The sequence below is a fragment of the Fundulus heteroclitus genome, chromosome 8 (assembly GCF_011125445.2).
Source record: "Fundulus heteroclitus isolate FHET01 chromosome 8, MU-UCD_Fhet_4.1, whole genome shotgun sequence".
Taxonomy (NCBI): domain Eukaryota; kingdom Metazoa; phylum Chordata; class Actinopteri; order Cyprinodontiformes; family Fundulidae; genus Fundulus; species Fundulus heteroclitus.
The window spans coordinates 28,891,482-28,918,661 of record NC_046368.1 but is presented as its reverse complement, the minus strand read 5'-3'; the positions used below and the strand labels follow the sequence as shown (position 1 = coordinate 28,918,661).

Here is a 27,180-nt window from a genome sequence, read left to right as displayed (position 1 = left end):
TGCGAACGTTCAGCGGACAGCGAACACTGCAGTGCAGCAGCCAACCAGCACACAGCTAGCGAGACTCACTACTCAGAGAAATATGGACGGAATAACGTTAGAAGTCAGCCGGTAGGTGAACTGCTCGTAGGCGTAGGCTGCCTCATGCAGCGGTTTGCAGCTGGATGCCGCCGTCTGTCCCCGCGCTGTCCTGCTTGCCAACAGCTGGGCTGCTTAGTAACCTGTAATAAACCAACTTAGCCTAACTGAGCTAGCTGGCTAGCCAAATAAACGGCTCGTTAGTGGCGGGTGTAGTTAGCTCCTGCTAAATAACTCTGATTCTGGACGGGCAACTTCACCTGCCCGTGCTGCAGACACCGTAGCTTTCAAAGCGGATGTTGCTCCTGTGATATTGTCCGACTCTTCCGGGTTAATTATCGTCGCGAATTTAATTAGCCGTGCATGAATTAATCATGCTCATAGACGAGCTCTGACATTTAGGGAAACGTAGCCACTGGTGCATAAACACAGGTCGATGCTAATGCGTCACACTGACACCTGAACGTCCACGGGTTTGTTTGTTTGTATATATATATATATATATATATATATATATATATATATATATATATATATATATATATATATATATATATATATATATACAAACAAACAGTGTGTGTGTGTTTTTACTGGACCTGTCATGCGTGCCCTGGGTTGTATATTGATTCTTGGATTTAATATTACCACCCAAGGTTACAGATGTTTTTCTCGGGCGCCACATCCAGATGTTCACTCAGACTCACGCCCTGCTTCCTCTTTGTTTGGCTTCCAGCTGTCAGGAAGACCCCCTCCACGTGGGCCCATAAGCCATGTCCACGGATGACAGCATCTCCGAGGATGTGTCCAGCTCGGCGGCGCTGAGCCACTGCCACGCCAGCGCTGATGGAGGAAAGGAGAGCGAGACCTCCCTGGTGTCCTCCGAGGGGACGTCGGCCTCGGCCGCCTTGGAGGACAGGAACAGCAGCTCCAAAACAACGGGAGGAACCGTGGAGAGCCGCCACGTGGACATCACACCAGCATGCAACAGGATCAGGTGCTGTCACACACTGGCAGTTCATGAAAATGCTCCATTCCTGCACTTATTGTCTGTTACGGATGTCATGTCCCTATATAAACATGGCTGATGTTTAAGCATTTATCCGTTGTGTTTTCCTAAACACTTCATTCATTCATTATAAAAAACATTATGAGTCGGAGGAAGTTTTAAGGAAGGAAATGAAAGTCATGTTGCAACGAGATTCAGGGCGGTCCGTGAAATGGGTTTGCAGTAGTGAAACTGCAGTTATTAAAAATATCCTCAAAAATATACCCTGCAAACCGTTTCACATATTATCTCAATACAACCATAAACCACAGTATATGTCTTTGGTGTTTCATGAGATGGAAAAGCACAAAGCAGCATCAAATTGTGAGGCGGAGGGACAGGGATAAATAGTTTCGCCTCCTTTTAACCTGAGACTCAATAAAATCCCGTGGCACCAAATCTCCTTCCGAAGTCACCAAATTAGTAACCGGAGCCCAATTTAATCTCAGCGGTCCTGTGAAGGCGTCAGAACACAGCAGACGTGTCAGGGAGAAAGTTCCGAGCAAACGAAGAGCAGGGTTAGAGTATAAAACTACATCCCAAGACTTAAACATTACAGAGCCCCGTTCAGTTGATCATTTAATAATGGACAGCTGCATCAGATAGATTGATTGATAGATAGCTTTATTTGTCATTTTGTATGCACACAGAATGAAATTTCATTTGCATACAGCTTGAAAAATCAGAGTAGATTGCACGGCTGCTTGAGGAGAGCGTTGACTGAGAAGCAGCCAACTGGTCCGTGATAAAACTGGGGAGGCACAGGAGAGATTCCCAGCTCATGCTGGAGGATCTGTTGATAAATACTTCTGCTAACCACTCCTCCGATTTTAATTGGTAAAAGAAATTTAACTCCTGATCGACCATGAAATCACAATTGCTCTACGGTAAGATGTTATTTTTTTTTTTAATCATAAGGCTGAGGAAAAACAAGACGTGCATCATGAAAACATGCAAATTCAAATTAGAGCTGATGTATCCAGTCTGAAACGTGCAGGTTTCTTGTTTTTGCAATGTCCTGATATACACGACGAAATAAAATCTCCAAACCACAAGGCAAAGCAGACGCCGTTTCCGACCCATCCCCATATAGGCCCGTCCCGTAAAACACAGCCCAATAACTAATCAGTAAAACATGTTGATAAGCGTGTATGTCCCCATGGTAGGAGCTCAGAACTACAGATGGCACATAAGAAAGTAAAACAGTGATCTGAATGTCGGGTCGGATGGATTTTGGAGTTTGAATATCATGCTAAATAGTCTGGATCAGCATCTTTTCTGGCCTGTGGTTGTGATGTTTTTAATTCCATAAAACTTCCTTTGCTCCTTGTTTCGGAACATTTTGCCCAAATTCTGTCCAGCCGTAATGTTCAGTATTGTCGATAAAAGCCTTAAACTCTTGCACATTCTTTTCTCCTGTATTGCAAATCGTTTCAATGCAATACCGTCGCAGGAATCTGTGTCTGAGCACAGACGAAGCATTCGAACACGGGAAGACCCTACCGTTCATCAACCCGAGCTCCCTGGAGACCCTGAGGGCCCTGGTGCAGGAGATCCAGAGCAGCGGAGAAACGGACCCTGAGATCTGGAAGGACTGTGAGGTGGGAGCTTATTTTACGGCCTCAAAGATCAAACTTTGTATAGAGTGTGCCAATGAGATCTTAAGCACACGCTGATGCTATTCAGAGTGAAGCTAGAAATCGCTGTTTTAGCAGTCGCTCTCACTCCCTGATGTATTTTGCAGCTGGCAGCCTCGTTTCTGAGCTGTCACTTTTAGTTTTTGCCCGTGCATCACACCTGACAGTGCAGACAAGCACTTGCACTCACAGACGCCCTCGCGGATCCACCGTACTGGCAGAGCACCACGCTGTGGCGGATCTTTTCATACACAGGATGTGCAGCGGAAAGACAGCCGTAACGCACTCCAACCCGAAGCCTTTGTTCTTTGCAATCCTGTAGACCTTTGAACAAGGTGTCTGGGGGCAATGGAAACAGCTTAAATTACTTTTTACACAGATCATATATTTGCACCAGAATCATTACACCTAATATTATTGCTTTTCACTATTTAAAAGGGTCTCCAGATAAGCCGTGTAATGTCCTCGGCATTTCTCACTAATTCACATGGAACAATAATCATGTGTAAGAAAATAGGAATTTTTATAATCGTTTTTTTGACTGTTCCTATTCAGTTGTGTCCTGGCTTGTAGCTCACAATCGGTGCATTCATTTCCATAGCATGTCAGAAATTTAAACGAAAGAAAGTAAGCACCAGGCAGTGAAGAACCCAGTCAAACTTGGGCATCTGTACTCAACACGACGGCCCCCCCTAAGACAAAGTAGTGATAGCAAAGCCTACAGCCTGAATGAGACTTAATAAGGTAATACAATAAAATATGTAACGCACCCATAATCCCCATGAAAGCCCTCACCATCAACTGGCATTGTGTCTTTTTAAATAAATAAATATTTCCCTCTATAGTCCCACAGGGGAAGTTTCTCTTGTGTTTAACCCATCCTTTAGGGAGCGGTGTGCTGCTGACACAGAGTACAGCTTAGGGAGCAATTTGTGGCCAAGGGTCTTGCTCAAGGGCCCAGAGTGACAAACTGTTTGGAACCGGCAACCTTTGCAGCTCCTCTAAGACGCAAAAGCCGAGCTCCCTGAGCAATAATCCCCCCAACATGTAACATGTTTCTATCATCCTCCCTGGTTGACGCTGCTCCTCTGTGCAGTGCAGCTATTAAGGTGATAACAAGGAGCTTTGTTGACTGTTTGTATTTAACAACAGAACCACATAAAGTGCATTTTGCCTCCTTGTCATTATTAAACAGTGTAGCATAATCCCACATCGGACTCCGTTTGGACCGTTTTACGTTTTTGTTCTGGCTATCTGCACCGTGATTATTTCTTTTACAGCTAATAGCCCCATTTCCACTACCCTTTTTTAACCAATCCATGCCGAGTTCTGACCGAGCTTGGATTAGTTAACCGTGCCGAGCTTGGTTCTTACCAACATTTACACATCATGCTAGCACGGTTCCTCGCCTCCTAGTGACGATCTACGGTACTACTGCTCTCTGGGATTGAAGGAGGGAATCAAGCAAATAAAAATGGCGGCGCCCGTAACATTCAGGAAGTTATGTTTGGTTATAATTGTGATATTTCACTGTTTGCGGAGAGTCAGGCCGCCGTCGCCGCCTCGCCAAGCCGCCGCCTCGTCAGTTTTATTATTATTATTATTATTATTATTATTATTTTATTTTATTTTTTTTTATTTTATGTTGGCGAGACGCTACCGCCACCGCCTCGCCAAGCCGCCGCTGCCTCGCCGCGGCCGCCGCGGTAGCGTCTCGCCAACATAAAAAAAATAAATAAAATAAAATAATAATAATAATAATAATAATAATAATAATAATAATAATAATAATAAAACTCGATATGCTTGCATGTTTATTTGACGTTAACACGCGGTTCTTTGTTGTTGCTTTCGCGCGTGCATATAGTGAATGGCAGGGCAAAAACACGGAGTTCTCGTCGTAAAGCGAGACTTCTGTGTGTGCGGGCCGTGAGCTCTTGCAATTGCAAGTGCGGTATTTCCCCCACAGACCCCCAGTGCGGCCGAGAAAACCTTTGTTCGACCTGAAATGACTCATTTAATCATCCAAAACGGTATGGAACACATTAATTAACTGAAAAATGTTGCATAGTATGCCTTTAAGGATCAGCAGTGGCGCCCTCTTGTGGGTGGTGGCCACACTACACTGAAATACAGTAAGGTCTTCTTAAGCAGATGTCATCAGTTAATGGGATGGAACAAACTTTAATCCAAGACGGCATTACATTTATTTGTAGGTCGATTGTTTGTTTGCAACCCTAGTCAAGAGAGCATAATATATAGATTTTTCTTAAGAGCTGATACATAAATAGTAAAAAACATAATAAAAAGTATTAAAACTATTGGTGGCCTAAATCCCTTAGAGCTGCGTTGTTCTTTCCCTTGAAGTCAAATGTTTCATAATCCTGGGGGTTAAAGTCTTTAGATTGAACCGAGAGTTTTTGGTGGTTGGGAAGAAATCTGTGGCTTTGTCCTGTTTCCTCATGATGGACGCTCACTTCCACTGCATAGCCGAACCTTTGGGGGAAGAAACAGTGCTTACTCCATCCCTTTTCTGTGTTAGACATGTTAACTGATGTATTAATTGCAGAAATGTTTAGTTTTCTGTTAACTAGTTTTCTTGGTAGTGGACTTTATGTAGTAAAAGGCCGTCGCTCCGAAGGATGTTCTGTGCCAAAAAACCTATTTGAAAAATGATTTGCTTTGAAAAATAAGTGAAAGTCATATTGTCATTTCTTTATACATAATATTTTCAAGAGTTAAATTTTTTCTGGCTCTAAACGAATATCTAATTTTTAAACGTCTCCTCAGCGTTTTCTCCGTGTGTTTCTGTCCGTTAGTCCTTTACCGTTGTGGCCATGAAGTGAAACTGTGGCGTTCTGCGCTCCGGCGTTCCGTTGGGACCGACGAGGATGCATCATGTGAGCCGGTGTCATTCCTGACAACAAATCAAATTTCTCTAACATGACAGCAGCACGTTTCTAACTATTATGGCACGACCCCTTTATTTATTCTGAGCTGCATGGTTTGCTTTTAGCATGAGCAATGTGTCAGTGGCCCCTTATTGGTTTTAATTTTCACTTACTGAAGCAGCCAGCGAGAAATAAGAGCCACAGTCGCACAGGAGCAGCAAAATGTATAAAAGATGTTGCAGAGCAGGGACGTTTGTGAAAGCAAATATCTGCAGTGTCGCTTTTGGTCTCCAGATTTTCTTCAGCCAGCAAAGTGTCAAGAAGATCCGCAATTTGTTAATGTAGCGGAGAGACTGCGATCTATATCAGCACAAAAACCAGCCCTGACACCTGTTTCCAGAGTGTCCTGAAGAATCAGGGATATCTTGCAGTGAAGTACACACTACAGTCTGAACAGCAACTGTTGAGCGTCTGGATCCCCCCCCCCCCCCACACCTCTCCAGGGCGGCATATTGTGTGACAACACACAAGTCTTCCTTCTGGTGCTGTTGTTCCATTGCTTTCGTTTCAGTCCAACACTTGATGTGTTTCTGTTAGATGCTTGTGAGATGTGACGTTTTTTGCTTCACTTTATGATCAAATGCTTGCTCTAATGCTCCGATGTTTTAGTTGTCTCCTCTCGGTTCTTCATAGATTTTAATAGAAATCTAATCTGCTCATTTTTTGACAGTACAGCAGTTGTCCTGAACCTACTGAATGCCAGCAGTGCTGCTTCTAATACTTCTTGCTAGGGCTGAACAATTAATCGCATTTTCAATACAATCGCGATTTAAAAAAACGCAATTTCCAAATCGCAAAGTCTGCAATTTTTTGCTAAGTAACAATTAGTGAATCAGACGCGTCCTTTAGGTGTAAAATGTTTAAAGTGGGTTTGCCTCCACATGGAAGGGAAGAGAGTTGCAGCAGTGAGATAATCTAATTTTATTACTTGTTTTAGAGTTTATATGATCATACATAACATTAAGTTCTGGTCAATCAGTTTAATACATAGACTTGCTTGTTGGTTGGACTTTGCACTTTATGTTCAACAAGGATTGATGTCCAAATCAATTAAAAGCTGTTCTCTTAAACAATATTCTGATTAATAGAAACATTAAAAGTTCTTGTTTTAATTAGTCCTTGTTTACAAACATCTTTATTTAGAGGCCATTTTTGTTGCTTGTGGTTAATGCGGAGAAAAGTCAATATTGCAATTTTAGTTGAAATACATCGTAGGCAGAACGCAATCATTTCTGCTCCGAGTTTAGATGCTGCGGGTCTTTTAGCAACTAATCTGCACAGCGAGGAAACAAATTGATTTGTTGTTTGTATATGTTTAAAAAGACATGATAAATTAAACTGGGGGGAAAAAATCGCATTAAATCGCAATATTAATAAAAAAAATCGCAATTAGATTATTTTCCAAAATCGTTCAGCCCTACTTCTTGCCAGACAGTTTAAGCTCTTAATAGAGAACCCATCTAATTACTAACTATTATTAGAAGGCTTACACTTGGAAAGTTAGGAAAAATGAGCAACAAATTAGGATTAAATGACAGCAGAACATGCTTGAGTTTGGGAACAGATTCGATTAGGTTTTGTAGTTTTGAAAGGGAATTACCTTTTCACATATTTCACTTTCCTGTGAGTTCAGGCCTGTAGACGGACCGATTTAGCCCCTAAACTCTTAGTTCAAAGCCATGCTTTTGTGTTGCGTTCAAACTGTGCATTTCCCTTCCAGAATGTGCAGCTCTTTCCCGTAAATTGGTCACTGTTGCTTCTGCACCTGAATCTGCTATAAGGAAAATAAGCGAGCGTCGAAACTCACGAAAGAAACAGCAGGTTCAGTTTGCACTGTTTATACGCTGATGGCTTGTGAAACTGTCTTTGTGTGCAACAGGGTCGATGGTTGCATCTGTTCCAGCTGGTTGAGAAGCAATACCAAGAGCAAATACTCGCTCAGCAAGAACAATATCAGTGCCAAATACAGGTAGGCCAGCTTCCTATAGCGGGCTCTTTCAGCCGATGAAATATCATGTTTTCCTCACAGCTTTTGTTTTTTGTTTTTTGTTTAGTTGATTCAGGATGAAATTAAGGCCCTGGTTCAGCTCCAGAACCGCCCGACCAGTGTGCAGCCACAGACAGAGTTCCCCTCTTTGACCAAAAGTCCCTCAAACCCAAAAGACTGCATTTTTTCCATCATCCCCAGGGAACGCACACGTCCCAAAAAGGTGCCAAGTGACAATGAGAGCCTGGGAGCCCCCGTCCTTAGTGCTTTTAGCTCCCCGTCGCCTCCGCCGCCCAGGTTGGAGACCACCAGCCGGCCAGAGGAGCAGACCGCCACGGTGCTCAGCAGCGGATATGGAACACTGTGTGCCTGGGAAACTGGCTTTGGACCCGCCGAGTCTCCAGGCGGAGACGGGGAGGATGATGACGGAGGGCAGAAGCACAGCTGGACCAGTATCCTCCAGGAAGAGACGCGGACAACTCTGGCAGAGTACCAGCAAGACTTTTCCAATGAGCGGACCGTCGTGAACGAGTCTGTTCCGCCTGTGCACCAGCAGAAAACGTCTGGGTATGCCTTCGCCTTTTCATAACAAACACTAACCGTAGGTGTTTTTCCCTCCCTGCTAACAGAGCGTTTTAATTACGAGCTCTGTGTACACTGCTCGAAACACTAAAAACTCTAAAATACCCTGCCACGGCTCTAGTAGGTTTGAAGCCCGACAACATGGGTGCGGTGCAAAGGCGCCACCGCTTGGTAATGCTGCGCATGTGCCAGGGTTTCGCAAAACAAGCAGACTCAGCTTTTTTCCTGTGTGCACAGCAAAACGTCTCGCTCTGGAACCCGTTTCCAGAGAAAAAGTGCAGCGTTGTGGTCTAGACGAGTCACTGAGTAGCTCTGTAGGGTAAAGTTATAAATTGTGACTATACCTAGGGATGTCCTGATCAGTATTTACTGTCGCCGACTCCAGTCAGACCAAATCATTAAAGATAAGGCATTTGCCGATGCCAAGTCCCGGTCTGATCCTACATAAAAGTGTTTTCACACAACTGGAGTTTCTGCAGGTCAGCCGTAAGAAGCTGGAGACAGATACTAAAATGTCATAACAAGTCACCTAAAATGTCCACAGCCGCATCGTTTCTCTATAAAGAGATGTCTGACTGGCTCAGCTGCAATCTTCTGTATTTTCACATACGGCTACTAAAGGGCTAGGGTTGACATGTTTTCCTTATTCTAAAGAATAGATTCACGATATCTAATATCCCAGCGTGGGTCCAGTTAATTGTGTGCAGAAACAAACTTAGAGAAGAGGGTGTCCTTCTGTTACATAAGTTAAGCGCTTTGCTTTGAACGTTTCGAAGTTCATTGACCGACGTTTGAGCTAGATCTCATGACACAGAGAGACGGGGAGCTGCAGCAGCCCATACAGTCTCTCTTTCACTGTGAAAGTCGTCCTAAAGGGCGAAAGACTCCCTTTCACGCTGATCCAATTAAATACGTAATCATCATAAAGCAATGAAATATAATCCAGTTTTGCTGTGGTTTCTAGTAAGTGGACGGGCTGATGGGATGCGGCTGACATTAAATGACCGTGACAGGTATTAAGTCAGAGCGTTTGATACGATCAATTGAAAATGTTTTAACAGGGACCTTTGACCAACCACTTGTGATGGCAGAAAGTCTGTAGTGTGACAGGAAAAACTCGCTTAATCGATTTTAGGTATTTCAGACTGAAGGAAGAAGGAATTAAGAGGAATCCTGGTTTTATCACAGAATTATCACTGATCTATTTGCATCATTTTATCATTTTTAGAATGAAGTTGCATATTTGTGCTTATTGAAACCTCTGTGAACTGTGTCTTGAGTATTTTGCATTACATTTAGGTTATAATTTTACTTCTTCAAATGCTCCTTTGGCAGTATCAGCCAGCAGCTGACCTCCTGGGCCCAGAGGCAGAAACTCAGACCCAAGAGGACCAAGGCGGGCCAAGGTGCAGCACAAAGCCCAGACTACCAGGAGTTGCCTCGCAGCCCCAGCGAACCCGGCAAACAGAGTCTGCTGGAGCAAACCGATTCCCACGAGCTGGTACATAAACCCCTCGTCTTTTAGGACAAATAGGCGTTAGCGGGGCTTATCCACTGGCCCACATTAGTCCTGTTTTTGCTTTTGGCTCACTGTCTGCAGCGGCTGCTCTAGTTGTATTTCTGCTCCCGCCTGAGTCCCACTCACTTATCTGCATTTTGGTTTTTTTAGCATCGATTGGCAGGGCTGTCATGCAGCTCTGTTGCCCTGAGAAGGAGCGACAGCCTGATGTCAGAGGCTTCAGGTAATTCACCGACTCAGACAAGACACGGAGAGGCTAGACCAAAGGAAACGATCCACTATAGTGTAGAGGTTGATACACTCCAGAAGTGACCATAACAATCTTTCTCTCCGCCTCTCGGTCGCATAACAACATTTTGGGTCCAGTTTTAAAAGCTGTGGATGCTTTGATGAGTGACGTCTCAGCTGTGACCACGTGTTATAGGTTGTTACGCTGTGACAGAAACCGTGTGAATCACGGACGTAGTGTCAGATCAACGCTAATAAACGGCGCGGCCAACACCAAGAGAAACATGCAGTTGAATGTAAAATGTCGGCCTGCGTTACAGATGGTTTGATGACAAAAAGTGTTCTGTCTAAGGTCTGACCTACTGGCGGCTGAACGAGTGCGACCTGTATCGGCCCCTTCCGGACAGCTTTGACAGCGGAGCTTACTTCCTGCTGCAGGAGGCCTCCATGAGTCTTGTGAGTAACAACGTCAGAGTGTGATGTCACCCGAGGCGCGGTTCATACATCCCGGTCCCCCTCCACCGGCCTAAATCATCATGTGTGCCCGCCCGACAGGAGAGCCAGCTGTAGCCCAGGAACGTGTGAGCGTGTGGGCCGTATGCGCTGACGGGGGGGTGGGGGGGGGGGGGGGTGTAATAATGACGTCTGAGAGGTTCTGTGAACGCCAGTCGCAAGAACCAATTAATAAACCAATTAATACGTCAAGTCAGGTTTATTTGGATAGCACATTTCAGCAGCAAGGCGGTTCAAAGCGCTTCACATCATGAACACATAAAACATCATAAACAGATGGAAATGGTAACCGGTTGTAAGGCCAGTAACAAAAATGACGTTTTATCAAGGGAAAGCATCAATACACAACAAATACGTTGTTCTAAAAGAAAGAATAGAAAATGTATTTTTTCCCCCTAGAAATTCTGCCTTTCTTCCACTTAGCTTTCATTAATATCATAGAATACAGCTTTCTACAAGCAGCCATCTTCTGTCTCTCCTAATGTTTCTGTCTCTAGCGTGTAAATTTATGCATGGTTATATTTTCAAGGCTAATTCTTCCTTCCTACTTGCTAATTGAATAAAAATCTCTTTAAAATCTAGATCTGCCAGAGTCTAGAATATTTTTGAGCATAATTTAACGTTGTTGTTGAATGGTATGGGAAACACTGGTGTTCATAGTCAGACCTGTCACTTCCTTTGTCTGCTGTGTCTTCTGCCTCACCCATTGAATGGGAGGTGAGCTAAATAATTCAGTTAGCTAATTATGTAGGTACAACACATTTAGGCTCCCTATGCCAGGATTATGTGGCAACGCTTGATCAATGCAGTAGAAAATGCTCTAGGAGGGCATCAAGACGTTCAGTTAAAGTCAGAGAAACACCAGATGAAGCCGGATGCAACTTTTTGTAATTAAAGTCATTTGGTTGAGATGGGGGGAAAAAATGTCTGATTTTTTTTTCTCCCTCAGAAGCTGGATAGAAATGCAGAAGATAGAATGCAAAATTAAGATTATCTTATGTTAATGTTGCTCTGTTGCGTATCCGGTGTTCATTTCATTGCTGTAGGAAAACACAATGCTACAGAAAAATAACCATACTATAGATCTGCTACTCTAGAATACACAATTAAAATTATAATTATCTGACCACTTGGGGACACGCTTTAAAAAAAAAACATAGAAATGTTACTCCTAAATGTTTAGCTGAACCTTAAAGGTGACCTGTTATGCTCCCTTTTAAACATTTAGGATAGATTTATAGGCTAAACAAAACATGTTCATTATATTTCTTAGCACAAAATCATTCTCAGATTATGAGATTTCACTTCACCAGTTTAGCCTAATTAGAGCTCCTTTCAAATGAGTTGTTTTTATTTTATGCTAATAAGCTGAGGCTGGCTCCGCCCCCCCCCCCCCAGCTCCCTTGGACTTTATAAACCTGAAAATGGCTACAAACAGATGCACAGCGGTATAGCCGTTAACAGAAGACAATGATTTTTACAATATCTGCCCTTCTGTTCTAGCTAATGGAGCTCGTTGTAGTGAATTGGCGACGAGAAACAATGGAAACAAAGATTTCAAAACGCAACATTTTTATCATAGCTAAATAATTTGGACCAAATTGCCCATATTTATAAAGCATTTATAAGCACTGGCTGGTGCTTGAGGCAGTTTTTATCAGTCGGATATATTTTATTGTCAATCACAGGAGACATGTAGACGAACTTGCACTGCAAACATTTATGCAGGGACAGTTTTTGCCCAGAGGCAACTTTTTAAGGGATGTAAAGAGTCACAACAAGCTGGGACACCTGCTTGTGAAATAAACGGATGGTTCTCAACTTTCTTTTTAAAGGACTAGTGGTTTAAAATGACACTACTGATATTTCTAGTTGGATTAAAAGCTGAGGATTGAGCCTTTTCAGTGTCTCATCTCTGTCCTGCAGAGTCCATCCCAGGAGCCACGGCTGTCCCTCAGAGAGATCTATCAGAGCAAACAAAAAGACTGGGAAGGTTCTGTTACATCCAGCCCTTTGTCCCCACAGGTACGGCGTTTTATTCAGCGGCCTTTTTTACCCAGCCTGTTAAACGCTCCTTTCCTAAACCAATTCTTCTCTGAAGGTGTTGATGTTGGACCCGGCGGCCACCACGCAGCAGTCGGATCGAACGTCCGGCTTCACTTCGCCGTCTCACTTCAGCAGCCCGTCGTTTGCCGCCCAGCCTCATCCCTACCCCAGACTCGGGACCTCCATAACGCCCGACAGCATGGCGGAGAGCAGTCGCAACCCCGGAGACACCGACTGCAACTCGGACACGTCCAGCGTCTCTGCTGCCGGAGCCTCTCCGGCTCAGACGCAAAGCTCCCGGGCAAACGCTCCCCAAGCAGTTCTGTCTACCTCCAAAGATCAGAGCCAGCTGTCCAGCAGCCAGCGGCGCAGAGCTAGCGCGCCCTTAGCCAGCGAAGAGGAGGGGAGCCACACCCACAGCAGCACCCTGAAGCCCGGCGCCGCCTCTGGTGTTGGTCAGCAGCCTGCCGTCAGTCCTCGCGTGGAGAGAGCTTCATCGCTAGAGGATCCTGTGGTCCTGTCTTTGTGAGTCTGGCAGAGAGGGTTTAAACATGGAGTTTTGTCAAATAAAACACAGTAGGGAGTAATTCTGTGTGTAAAACTGCACATATTTCTATGCTCCGTTAATACCTCAATACCTAAACACTGCAAAAAGGGAACTGAAAGTAAGTAAAATTTTCTAGAAATTTTTCATTGATTTGAGCAGGTAAAAAAGACCATTTGCCAATGGGATTAGTAGTTCTTCCCCTAAAATAAGATATTTAGATATTCTGCACTTGAAATAAGATGATTGAGATGCATTGTTCCTACTTTAAGTGCAAACATCTTATTCCATTGGCAAATAATCTTATTTACCTGCTCGAATCAAGAAAAGATGCACTCATTTCAAGAATAATTTACCTAATTTTAGTTCCCTTTTTGCAGTGAAGACGTTTATGTGACCAAAGCAAAGCAGTGGGTAATTGTGAAGCAGAAGGGAAAGGTTACAAACTTGTTGTCAGTCCTCCTGAGTCAGCACTTTGTACATCCACCAGTTCCAGCTGTCAGTCTGTGGGGATATGGTTTTGCCAGCGTTGCACATCTGGATCGTTGTTCTGCTGGAGGCTGAACCCTTGGCCCTGTTTCGCGTTTTTTTTTTTTTGTTTTTTTTCAGCCTCTAAAAGGTTTTGGTCCAGTTTTCTCCTGTATTTAGCTCCGTGCTGAACAACGCTCTGCGAGACTAGGCTAACCAAACTGTGCTTTACACGCTTGGACGACTTATTCACTCGCGTTCTCCAGGATTCGTCTACGTGCCGGTTGACTTCATTTGCCAGTTATGTCCCTGTAGATGGCAATTAGATGAATTTACTTGTATCAGAGTAAACCAGGCCTTTCATATTTTGAATTAGTAAAAACTCCAGCTACCTTTTTTGTTGATCTGTCACATTAAGGTTCCAATAAAAAACGTTGAAACACTTTTCCCGCACCCACTGGTGTTAGGAATCAGTTCCTTAAATTGGACAAGGAGCTGCGGGGTGGACGGACGATCAGGGATTGTAGTGAGGTTGGTGGGACAGAGGAGGATGCTCAGGTGGTGGTGAGACGGAGGCAGGCGATCTAAATGCTTGACCAAGTGTCCTCTATCTTCCTTTCTTCCCCAGACTGCGGCAGAACCTCCGAGAGAAGCACTCCCGGCACGTAGCTGATCTGAAGGCCTACTACGAGTCCGAGATTCAAATCCTGCGGGACAAACTGAAGCTCAGAGACCTGCCCCAGGATTTAGAGAAGAGCAACCAGGCCCTCACTGAAAGGTTCGCCTTTATTCACATGACAGCCGTTTTCTCTGGCCAACCACAGACATTCGGCTGAAATGTAGAGAACAAAAAAGTAGAAGTTTCTTTTGAGACGTTTAAGCAATGCTGATTTCCTTAAAAACATGACTACACCTTAAAATAAAGAAAAACTCCTCCTGAGAATGGTACGGCGATCCCTCCATTCAATGGCAGAAAGATGTAGGAGCTCAGAGCTCATTTTATTCCTTCATTTGTGTTTGTTTGTTTATCTGCAGATGCAGACATCTAGAAAAAGCTCTGGCTGAGGCGACAAGTCGTATCCAAGAACTGGAGGCGACAAACATCCTGCTGGAGAAACACCTGGTAAATTCTCTTACAAAAAACGTGAATCTGCAACTGATTCACACTGAAGGAACGGCCTGATTTGATCAAAGTTTTCTAATCAAGCAGAGCAGGGACGGTTAGTCAACGTACACGTATAGAAACGGCACCTCAGGGCCTATGAAATAGCATTCAGACAGTTGCCTCGGCATCTGACACTTTATTTCCTCCCTTTGCTACAAATCAAGCTCAATCAGGGTGAACAGAGAAAGCTGCGTCGGCTGGAAGGATCGTTCTGGGCAGCTTTGAAACACAGGTGCTTGTCTCTCCGCAGGCTGAATGGCCGGAGCGCTACGCCGTAGCAGGAGCCACTGTGAACTCCCTGCAGCAGCGGCTGGAGGAGAGCAAGCGCTCGGCCAGAGAGAAAGACGGGCTGGCGGCGCGTCTGAGGAGCCGCGTGCGGCAGCTGGAGGAGGCGGCGCAGAAAGCCTGCAGGGAGGCAGACGAGAAGGAGTCGAGAAGGGAGCGAGAGTACAAGATGCTGCAAGACGTGAGTCTGAGAGAGCTGGGAAACATAGAGATACAAACGGATGGAGAGTAGAACCTTTTGTAATACCGATAGTCATGGAAAGTGTGAAAAAGGAAAGAAAAAGGTTGCTATTTTTAACCTGTGGAAGAAAATGTATGTACAAACGTGAAGCCACTGCCATGATTTCTAACTCCTCCCCTTCCCCCCCCCCCAGCTACTGAAAGAATACGACTCTCTGGTGAAGGAGCACGAAGCAGTAAAGGTAACGGCGTTTATTTCATGGTGTGTAGAGAGAAGTTAAATGTAAAAACTATTGGTAAATATGGGCCGTAACAGCAATATTAATATCAGCCCGAATTATCTATATCGTCGCATCCCCAGTATGGGTCGCGTTTAATCTGTGATCTACATTTCCTAACACATCCTAATCTGTTTAACACAGTAGGTCAAGTGCTGCGTTCAGCAAACCTCTTGAGCTTCCTCCGTTTTTTGCTTCTGCAGAACAACCTGGTGTCGGCAGAGAGCAAGCTCGTCGACGCAAACGATCAGATGTCTGAGCTGAAGAGGTGAGTCGAGATTGGCTGCAGGTTCTTCAGATGCTTAAAAGCAGAATCCAGGTGGCTTCGTCCTCCGAAGAAGTTGGCAATATCTAATGTGTTTTACAAAGTTAAGTTAAAACTGCTACCGTTTGAGAGCAGTCCGTGATCTTGTGCTGCTGAGTTCAGATGTTTCTCATACCTTGATTGTAATGAGCGGTTATTTGGGCTCAGACCAGCCTGCCGTTTCTCCTCTGATCCCTGAACTCAGCAAAGCACATTCATCCTCACACCTCCACATATGATCTTGGTAAAGTCAAAGACGGCTCGGAGCGGCAATCCCAGTAGAACATCAGTTTCTGAATTACTCAGACCTGCTTGTCCGGCACCAACAATCATGCCACCTCCAGCGACACCTAAAGCCATTTTCTTTACCCTCCTTACGCTCAGTTTTAACCTCAGCAGGCTGTATTCAACACGTCTACGAGCCTAAACTTCCTGCTATATGATTGGCTGATATAGTGTTTGTTTTAACCAGAAATTGAACAGGTGTGTGTTTGTAGTGTGTCGCTGTCAACAGATTTTGTGATATAAATAGAGATTAGCTGCTGCTCTTCTTCCTCTTTCATTTCTGTCTGCATTTGTGACTTTAATCGTGTTTGTCTGCGTAAATCCCTCAGAGTTGTCTCAAAGCTGGAGTCACAGGTGAAGCAGCTGGAACATGAGAACCAGGCCAGGATCCGTTACGCTTCCTCCAGTAATGCACAACCCTCGGGGGCCGGGTAAGCTCTTTAGATGCTGTAAAAATAAAGCGTTTAGTGTCTGAGAGGACCATAGCTGGTAAACCTTCTGCACATTAAATAACCTGCCATAAAGGTCATAGACGGAGACTCCAAAGGTATTAATGTTCCACATCTTTTCAGAGTTCGTCACGTTGCACTAAGTAATGCATGTTTGTAAAGTGAAAGAAAATTGCCAGATTTTTGCAGCGTGTATGAAATAGAAGAAGTAGTAATAATAAGAAATAAAAATAAATAAGCAAGTCAAAATAATAATGTAGGTAAGGGCCGTTCAAACCTTTTTATGTTGTGTGACAATCAGTTAATTTTACTAAATTATATTTTCATCCAATTAAAATAATTGGTCCATTTCTCTCCTTTGATCTCTAGGAGCGTATTTTTCCTTCTTTTTTTTTTTTTTCCTTGTACCGTCAACCAATCACAGCTCTTGAAAGACAGCGTTACACCTAGCAATGGGGTCAACCACACCTTCTCTCTAAGATAAAAATCTCTGCCATCTTCTTACTCACTACTTACACAACTATCTGAATCGCTCTTAAGATCAGACTCCATTGTATGAATTTTTATGCTAGCATAGGAGAACCTTCGTAAATACTTGCACTCCTGGTGTGAGACTCCAGTCTCGGTAAAAGTTTGGGTCATCTAACGGAGATTGAAGGGAAAGCCGCATGTGAGCCACAGCCGTAGCTGCTGCGCATGTTTTACTGTGGGAGGATGAGCTGGGTTATTAGCCAGAGGCGTTGGTGAATTATGGACTGTTAAAATGGCTCATAGCAATCTGTTCGCATTATGCTGTAGCTTCAAATTAAAGTATCAGCGTCTGATCTCACGAATATGAGCTCCGTTCCCTTTAACATACCCCTAAACCTTGTGGGAAGCCTTCTCAGAAGAGCCGGCGCTCTGTAAGAATGCAACGCCGCTAAAGTTCACGTGCATTTTTCTCAAAATTAAAATGCAGGCCACAATTGCCAGACTTTTATTTTTGTTTTTTAAATTTAAAACTATAAAGTTTTCTTTCCTCTTTGCAATTATGTACCAGTTTGTGTTGGTCTATCACATAAAACCCTCAACAAAAACATTCAGGTTTGGGATGATAATGTGACAAGAAATTCGGCTAAGCTATTTCTAGTGTGTCCTTTTCTCTCTGTCTTCAGTCTTTATCACGTTCTTCAGTGTTACTGCTAAATGTTTGTAACCTGTGACGCTAACCGACTTGAATCATTGTCCTGAAAACGTCTGCAGGCTTTTCCACCACCCGGACCTGCTGCTGTCACCCAGTAAAGGCAGAGTGGAGCCAGATGTCACCCGAAGGAGGTCTCCCTGTTTTTCTGACCAGCTGAACGGCAGCAGAAAAACTCAAACCAACCAGCCCAAGGCTCACAAGAGGCCGTCTTATCCGTTAGACGATCAGTCGTCTGGAACTGGCAGCTCTGTGGATGCCTCCTCTGCGGGCGCCAGCTGGAGGTAGGACTCCAGTGCCTGCAGCGCTGCTTTATGTCCGTACACCAGTTCGGGCGCTTCACCGAGGTTCTGGTCCGCAGGTGTGCGTCTCCGCCTGAGTGCGAACAGACGCTGCTTCAGAGCAGATACCCGGAGCAGAGCGCTGGCATGAAGGAGGCCGCTCGGCGAGAGGGATCCAGCCCCCTGACCCCCGTGATGAGGGCCCTGATAGAGTTGGAGGAGACCAAAGCCACAGAGACCCGGGCCCCCTGTAAGCTCCACATTCACACCTAGAAGGTTCTGGTCCAGGCTCTGTTGTTCTCAACACTGTGTCTTTAATGTTGCGGCTCGTTTTATATGTCAATGCGTAATTGGTTTAATAATGTTATTATTGGTTTGTTCCTAAAGCCTGTACGCGCTCCTTCAGCGGAGTTTCACCCACTAGAAACCAAATGATTATTAAGTTCAAACAGAACAAAGTCCAAAGAACTATGGGGGCATCAATGAACAGCAAAGCTTGGCAAGTTGGTGTTAACATAGACGGAGCGACCCTGGAAGAAATCCTGCTAAGACTGGGTGGAGGTTCAGCTTCCAGCAGGACAGCGACCTGAACCACGGATCCACGGATGTTCATGTGTTAGAAAGGTCCGGTCCAGGGATCAGTCATCTTTACAACAGCTCCGGGACCGTTCAAAGCAAAAACTGCTGCTTTATGCTGCGTTTGCTGGAGGGATGTCTTTCATTTTTAAATTCAAGAAAAACTATTTTGCTTTTGTTTTAAGGCTTTAAACAAAGAACTTCATCAATTCAGCAACTTAAAGATAAACACAGCAACCTCACAAAAACACATTCCTCACATTATTACGGTAAAAAACCAACCCTCCTAATGCTAGCATTTATTTCTTACCTTTACTTTTTAAGACATTTCTCTAAGCTTTGATATTTTGGACAAAGGTGTTAGGGACCACATTGGAGGTTCTAAAGAGCCATTTGTGGCGCTGGAAGCGCACAGAGCAAGCAGCCTGGCCAACCAGACTGATACGGCGTAAACACAGCGTGTCAGTCTGGAAAGCAGCGGGTAGAGCCCGATTTCAAAGGTGGGAAGAACAGGATCAGCGGAAACAGGGTAGAACCTATCAGAGAACGACGGATGTGACGCAGACTTTGTTTACGTCTGTTTTAGCTCTTAGAGCAGCCAGCTGTGGAGGTTTGAAAGCTACATCAGCTCATTCAGGACATTATCTAAGGGCATCGTTAAAACATCGCTCCTTTGTGGCTGCGTTCTTGACCGTTATGGTCACAGAAAAGCGCCGCTGCATTATGGGTAGTTCTGACACTGAGAGTGACGTATGGTAAACTGCCGCCTCCTGCACTGTGATTGGTCCGTTGAGTTTAAACTGGAGAGTCTAAGCCTGCCCAGACTGGCTGGCCAGGTACGGAGCTAGACCCCGGACCATAATCAGACCGGGAATGCAGGGCTGACCGGGACACTTTGTAGATTTTCAATCCTGAAATCTGCGTTTTATAGAAGGCGAAAGATATTTACAGCAGCATTGTTGCTGTTGGATCAGTTCTCTGTGCACAGCAGCGAGCGCGTCCCTCTGTAACAGAGACCTTTGTGGCTGCAGGGGTCGGCCATCAGAGGACCACCGTTGGGTTTGTGGAGCGCAAACACAAAGAGCCAATCCGGAAGCGTCCTGAGCTGGTCCAGGATGAGACGGAGGCGGCGAAACCGGGGTGGGCAGAGAGCGGGGGCCCGAGAAGTCGCAGCGGACTGGACGGGGCCGCGGCCCTGCTGAGAGCTCAGAGGAGTCTTTCCCCTGAGGGCCACAGGTCCTCCTCGCTGCCACCGGCGGCACATAGGAACGCACCAACAGCCACCCCAAGTAAGTCATCTCAGAAAGTTGCTCTGCTGTTTGAAATCTTTTTGATGCGTCTGAGAGGCGGCCGTGATAGAGCTGCTGAGGGAAAGGAGCTAGGGCTGGGCGATATGGATTAAAAAATAAATCTCAGATTTTATCATACCAAATCCGATTAATCGATTTTTTTCCCCTCCTTTTTGTTTCATAAAAATAAATTAAAGAAATTATTTTAAAACCTTGTTTTTTATGTCCAGTATTTCATCAGGGAGTTGACCTGAATTCAAAGTGCAACTAAAAACAAGCTGTGAAACAAGATGGCAGCCGTGCCATTATAAACAATGAAAATATAACAAAACCTTTGCTGCTAGTGGTATTACACATTGAGCTAAGAACAGGCTTCACTCCACTTGTGAACTTCAAACTAAGTTAAAAAATAAGTAAATGAAGTACCTCGTATTATGGTAAAAAAAAGTTTCTACTTAACAATACGACCTTATTTAGTTGACCTGAATTCAAAGTGCAACTAAAAACAAGCTGTGAAACGTGCTTGTAAAACAAGATGGCAGCCGTGCCATTATAAACAATGAAAATACAACAAAACATTTGCTGCTAGTGGTATTACACATTGAGCTAAGAACAGGCTTCACTGCACTTGTGAACTTCAAACTAAGTTTAAAAAAGAAAGTAAATAAGTAAATGACTACTTAACAATATTTTGACAATATATTTGCCTAAACATATATTCAGCATCACATGCTGTTCTCTTCATGGAAACCCAATGAGTGTATTGGCAAAATAAAATCCAGATTTTCCAAAAATGAAATTTTAAAGAATTGTAAATTCGAATTAATCGATTAAATCGATTTATCGCCCAGCCCTAAAAGGAGCTGTTTTAGCGTCAGCTGTCCGGCAGACGCTCGACGCATGTCGAACTTGCTGAACTCCATGTTTAAAAACCTTTTCTTTCTGACTACAGTATGTATGATTTACCCAAATCTGCATGGTTAAAATGTCCTCCATCTTTGGATACCAGCTAAATCCATTCATTGCAAACAGCAGCTAATACGTTAACCGATGATTTTAATCATCCATCTCCACTGTCTTTCTTCTTTTTAGCCAAAAGGGAAACGTTGCTCATGCCCCTGTCTGCCAAGTCCAGCCCTAAACGCTGCCCCACCGAGAACTACTCCACAGCTTTTGGCCACTGGATGCCAAGAGAGGAGCACCTGCCCCAGAGGTGGGAGACATTCTTCTCAGAGCTAAAGCATATTTCTCAAAGAGAAGTCAGCAGAGCGTAGAGGTGCGAACACATTAGCGGAGCCCCCTACGAGCTGCAGGGGGCGCAGCAAGGGATTGCTGAATGCGTGCGGCGCCTTGATATGATGCACAGTGAAGACAGCTGCAGCTTAATTTCTGGTTATTGTGCAACTTTATTTTAGGGTAAAAAGCAAGAACAAGCCTGGTTTATCGCGTCATTTCAAATAAACACGCACACACAAAACCAAAGCGGGTGTCGCTGCATAACGACCTAAAACGTCCGGTTCAATCACATTACAGAAAGCAGGTGGACACAGATATGTTTTTGAAAGCCTGGGTTTTTACATTTGACCACAAGGTATTAGACAGCTGCTGTTTTTTTTTTTTAACCCTTTTTGTTTGGTCACCATGAAGTGGCTTAAAATACCGTTAGCGTTGGCCTGTCTTCCAGTAAAGCCGTTTTTTTTAGACGCACCCATCGAAATTGTCTGACTTCGGTCCGTCCACAGGCACGATGGACGTGTTGACAGGAGACGGCATTCGTTCCACAGCAGCAGTTCCAGGAAGAAGCTCCAGTTCACATCAGCAGAAGACAAAGGTAACGCAGAGCACCGAGAGCCGCGGCGGCTAGCCTATGCTAGCTTAGCGCCTTCACTTGCTAGCATTTCTCTTTCTATTTGGGCAATCTTAGCTTGTTTTAGCACCAACCTAAACGTAGGGTGTTTAAATTTGACCAGAGTGTTTAGGAACTTCCCACAGCAGAACAAATATAATTGATATTTTTTTAGGCAGTTTTGTTGTTGCTGGTTTCAGGTGCTAGAAAAGCAGCATACCTGTCTTGTTAATTAAAATGATTCGTTTACTGCTTCTGTAAATGTTACCGCAGTGAGCTGTTGAAGACGCAGAGCACATTTATTTTAAACGACCACATATATGTGCCGAAATTAGGATTTAGTCAGGAAGCAAATCTCTGGAGGATTTCTGCTGACACGTCAGAAAAGAAAAGGTTGAGACGTTTTTATAGTGAGCGGGATCTAACAGGAGGCGGGCTTAAATTGGAGGCAAGTGGCTCACACTTGGCCAACTACAGGTTGCCTAAGTGTGAGCCGCCAAAGACTCCTGGATAGATGATGAAACATTTTCCAGAAAAAGCCTCCGTTGAAGCCTGTTTGCTGGATAACTGAGAATATGCACAGGCAAGCCTGATCTAAATAGCGTCTGTACAAACAGCACGTATGATGTAATGCCTTGTCTGATAAAGGAAAGAAAGATGTGGAGCCCTGCCCTGTCCTGACGAAACTATTTTTGCACTAAATGTTTAGAAAATTCTCTAGAAATAAAATTTTAGTGGCTAAAACCATCTTTTCTCAAAGAATTGTAACTCAAATTAGCTGAGGTTTTATCTATCTAAACCAGGGGTGTCAAAGTCATTTCTATATTGGGCCACTTTGGCATCGTGAGGTCATTAAAAGAGCCGGTTGCACGTGTATAGATGATACTTTTCATTTCATAATTTAATTTCAGTTTGCATAGAAATATAAAAAATGCACAATAACATAAAAGTAGCACACTGAGGTCCAATTTATACAGTTTATCTGAAAAAATGTTGATATGGGGGTGAGTTACACTTTAAACTAATCATTCTGCATACTTTTTCTCTTTTTGTATATTTCTGGGAAAACTACACACTTAAAAAAAAAAATCATTCGCTACACACAGTGTAGCGAATGATTGTGGAGGCACAGTTTTAGCCACTTTATACAAATTCAGAGGATATATGCCTCTACTTTATGACATGATGTGCCTTTTTTGGCTCTTGATGGCCAGATGAATTGCCTTGAAGGGCCGGGTTCGGCCCCTGGGCCTCGAGTTTGACACCTAAACAGTCCGGGTCGCTACATCTTCGCTTGTATTACGTGTCGCTCACAGTCAGAGATGTTCTCAACAGATTAGAAACGTAGTTTCTTCTGTTTGTTTTTCTCAGACCCTCAGGGCCCAGAGCCCTCTGGCCACGCGGAGCCACTGGACAGAACCTCCCAGCTGGGCTGGGAGGAGCAGCGAGGCTGTAGTGGCCCCGACCAGCAGGGGTCCTCAGAGGACCTGACCCTGCTGTGCCTGGACCGACCCCAGTCACTGGCGGAGGCAGAAAGACTGTTTGATGAGCTGACGCAGGAGAAGCTGCAGGTGGGATTGAGACTCTGTCACAGAGCAGTTTTCTTCTCTTAATTGTGTCGGAAGGATGCATTTTATTGTGAAAAAAAAATTTGTGTGTGTGTGTGTGTGTGTGGGTGCAGATTGAGGCAGCTTTGAGCAGGATGCCTGGAGCAGGTGGCAGAGTGAGCCTACAGACCCGATTAGATGAGGTGAGACACCAGGAAACCATTAGAAACTGACACGTCATTTTGCTACAAAAACGCATTTCCCGATGTTATATTAAAGTGAAAATAAGATTAGAAACTATTAATGCATGGAAACAATGAGGGACATGTTTGTTTCATTTCAGGGTTTTCTTTTGTTCTTAAAAAGTGAAATGATTTTGAAGCATTTGGAGACGTCTGGGAATCCCATGAGAGCAATTTATTCATCAATATTTTAACTCGTTTCTCTGTTTGTCTCTTTTTACTACAAAGACATTCGGTGCTTTGCAAAAGAATTTGAACCCCGTCAACTTTTTGTTTAGTTTTATGCGATAAACCAACAGGATGTAGAGCAAGAGTGCTTGGAGAGGAAGGAAAATGAGACACATTTTACAAATAAAAGTCTAAAACATTTGCAGTCAGCCTTACACACTACTCTCCATTCTAACTCTTGAATATACTAATTTCATAATCTCCAACAATCTAATCCTCTCCATTGTAGCTCCAGCTGTGTTCAGAGTTGTTGTCCAGCTGCTTCAGACTCCGGGACGTGAAGCCTCCCTGTTTTTAGCTCCATCCATCTTCCCTGTTCCTGCTGCAGAAAAGCAGCCCAGCAGCAGGATGCAGAAAAAAGAAAAGAAAAACTATGCATCGTTTTCCTTCCACCTCAAAATAATGTGCTACTTTGTGTTGGTCCATCACACAAAGTCCCAACAAAACACCGAAGTTAGTGACTGTAAGCTGTGCAAAAATGAGGTAACTGATACGGCTACTAAATTATATTCATGTTACAAAATCCTGTTGTCTCATAATAAAATCTATATTATTATAAATCTCAAAATATATTACAACTTATCCAGATGGTATTTTATAACTGAAATCATGAGCTCTAGTTGAATCTATTAAAAATATATATTTATTCTCAGAATCACTTCAAGTGGAAATGGAAATGTCGATATTGGATTTGGTAGCTAATAGAATCAATTACTTTTATTTTAATCACACAAACGAACATTAAATCTAACTTAAAGGGGAATTCCAAGGTGAACTGAGAAGAAACGTTCAGATTATCTTTATGTGCATAAAATCCAACTTTATCAGAGAAGAAGTGTTCACATGGAGTTATTTTATATGCCTCTGAACAGCCGTGAGCAAGGAGGCGCAGCGCCACAGCCGGGTTCTACAGCAGGTTACTGTAGATCAGCAGCTAGCGTTACAGCTAGCTGCTGGTTCTGCATCTCCATCTGTTAACCCCCCATTCCTGTCAGACTCAGAGGAATAGTGACTGACTCAGCAGTTCTTAGCACCTCCAATGCTACCCGCGATAGTATGTCAAAAAGTTCAATCCGTACTGAACACTTTTTTTTATTTAACACTGAAGTAACAGCAACTACACACAGTTGACCATTTAGGCTCCATAGATGATTGGCCGTATCAGCTTTATCTATAGAGCACCTTAGAACAAGTGAGTGCTGCACAGCAGGACCAGAATAATTCATCGATAGTAGCTCAAAGAGAAGACAGGAATGCAATGATTCATTAGCCTAAAAAGACACAATAGTAGTAATGTCCAAATAGAAATAGCTCAGATATGACGCTCCATTTCGTTTAAAAGGCAAGGAGTAGACGGGGGTGCAGCACTGATGTGGATCAGTAGATGATTCCACAGTTCTGGGGCTGAAACAGGGAAGGTCCGATCAGCTCTTTATTCTGGTTGGACCTCGGAGCATGGAAGAGCAACTGGTTGTTAGACGTCGCTTTTTTTTTTCCCCAGTGTCCTGTCTAGCAATATGGCAATAGGAATTGATATCTCAATGCCAGATAGAGCTCGACAGATTTTACTTTCACAAGTGGAGCGAACAGCTTTTGCCATAATGCTCCGCTTGATTTGTGCATGTAAATAGCTTTATTGTGATTCATGCAGGGAGAATTTCAAATTATGTGGACACTACAATGGGAAAGTAGGAGAGTAAAGGAAAAACAAGAAGAGAAAAAAAGAAGGAAAGAGTAGAGGTGAAAGAAAGAAGAGATAAAAGGGAGAGTGATAAAACGTCCTCTGTCTGCTCCATCACCTGGAAAGAGATGCAAAAAGAACAGCACAACCAACAGACATAAAGCAACAGATACAATCGAATAACACCTAGATGCCATTGCTAAATCATATGTATTATTATTTAAGCTAACATGTGTAAAGTGATACCTGAAAAAAGAAAGTGAAAGAACATAAATAAATAAATAAATTGTATATAAGTGAACACTTAATACCTGGAACCCTGCACCTGTAGGAGTTTGTGAGAGTGCACTAGTTTAGGTGAAAATTATCCAGAAGGAAATAGCTCGATAGTGGTTGTGGAGAACCAAAGACCCGCCTTCCCGTTAGACGTTGCTTTGCTGCGGGCCTTCTATGAGATTCTTTAAACATGAAGCTGGTGGAGCGAAGTTATGTGTTCCTGTTTTGTCCTTCCTGTCAGCAGACGAGCAGCAGCCTCTTGGAAAATTACAGTAATCTGGGCAGGTTGACACAAGAACATATTAAAATTAGTAAAAAAAAAACAAAAACAAAAAACGAACTGATTTGGTTTGTGAATTTAAAGCAGTTGTCAAAGAATACGCTATGATTCCTGACAGAAAAGGCTATAGAACGGCATTGGAAAGGCCTGATCTCCCTCTGTTTTGGTGCTGAGGTGGAGGAAGTAGGAGTTCACTCAGGCCTTGGCATCAGCGAGGCAGTCCAACAACAGCTTAAAAGAGCTGTTTTTTTTTTTCTGAATGGCCACATAGATCTGAACGTGATCAGCAAAGCAGTGCAAACTGACGTATTTCCCAAGAACAGAACCTGTTGCTTCAAACGAAGCCTGTGCGTCCCGTCTGTCCACAGGTGGCCTTAGAGAATCGTCTGGAGAGACTAAACCGCGAGCTGGGATCCATCCGAATGACGCTGAAGAGATTCCACGTCCTGCGCTCGTCGGCCCACATCTAGCAGCGTCTGGACTGCCACGGCTGAGTGGGCTGGACCGGACAGCGCCGTGCCATGATCCCGCCTGTACATTGACACGCTCAACATGTTTTTTATACGTCTGACTTTACATCACTCTGGGATATTTTTTTATACGTCGCGAAAAATATTGTAACTTTTCTGGAATCTATTTTTTAGTAAAGCACAGATTTGTAAAGTCGTTTACTTTTTTAGTCACAGGGAAAATGATGAACACGTTTTACCACGCCGAGGGAGAGATTTGAAGATGTGAAGACACACCTACAAAGCATTCGTGCACGAAACCACACCGCCTTTTGTTTTTTTCCCTTCCAGATCTTATATTTATTTGAGATTAAATAAATGTTTGTTTATGGGTTTACATGTCTGTTTAAAACGTCTGTCTCACGTTTTTCAGTTGTAGATTTCACTTTGGGCCAAACCTTTTTAACTTGAAGGACATCTCTGTTCATTTGAATCAAACTGCCTTTGTTTTGTTTTTACCTGTTGCTTTATGAACTAAATGACATCATGTCGTATCACCCGGTGAGACCAGACCAGCACACAAACCTTTTCCACAGCCAGATTCTCCACCCGGTTCTGCTGTGGCCAGGACTCTCGTGCACGCGGGTTCTTCCACTGGCTCTTTTTTTGTCCGTGTCGGTTTGCTGCAACATGTTTTTCGATGGACCTGTAATGCTATTGCACAATAAAAAACTTTTTTTTGTTTTTTTTTTTAGAAA

At 43.8% G+C, this 27,180-nt stretch overlaps 1 protein-coding gene across 1 annotated transcript; it reads left to right on the top strand.

Moving 5' to 3' along the window:
• LOC105931091 (M-phase phosphoprotein 9) lies at positions 1–27,180 on the top strand. The gene is made up of 24 exons (XM_036140522.1): positions 1–111; positions 815–1,075; positions 2,580–2,727; positions 7,594–7,683; positions 7,769–8,268; positions 9,619–9,784; positions 9,953–10,025; positions 10,383–10,486; positions 12,470–12,568; positions 12,645–13,114; positions 14,230–14,379; positions 14,637–14,724; positions 15,017–15,232; positions 15,426–15,473; positions 15,713–15,777; positions 16,428–16,529; positions 17,790–18,011; positions 18,089–18,258; positions 19,616–19,873; positions 20,966–21,086; positions 21,616–21,704; positions 23,091–23,290; positions 23,401–23,469; positions 26,342–27,180. The coding sequence occupies exons 2-24, from the start codon at positions 852–854 to the stop codon at positions 26,441–26,443; spliced, it is 3,774 nt and encodes a 1,257-aa protein (XP_035996415.1). The 5' UTR covers positions 1–111; positions 815–851; the 3' UTR covers positions 26,444–27,180.

Excerpts from the sequence above, each read along its gene's own strand:
- LOC105931091 (XM_036140522.1), top strand. The coding sequence starts at position 852 with ATGTCCACGGATGACAGCATCTCCGAGGATGTGTCCAGCTCGGCGGCG. Across the intron at positions 8,269-9,618 it reads CACCAGCAGAAAACGTCTGG|TATCAGCCAGCAGCTGACCT; the intron begins GTATGCCTTCGC and ends CTCCTTTGGCAG. Across the intron at positions 10,487-12,469 it reads AGGAGGCCTCCATGAGTCTT|AGTCCATCCCAGGAGCCACG; the intron begins GTGAGTAACAAC and ends TCTGTCCTGCAG.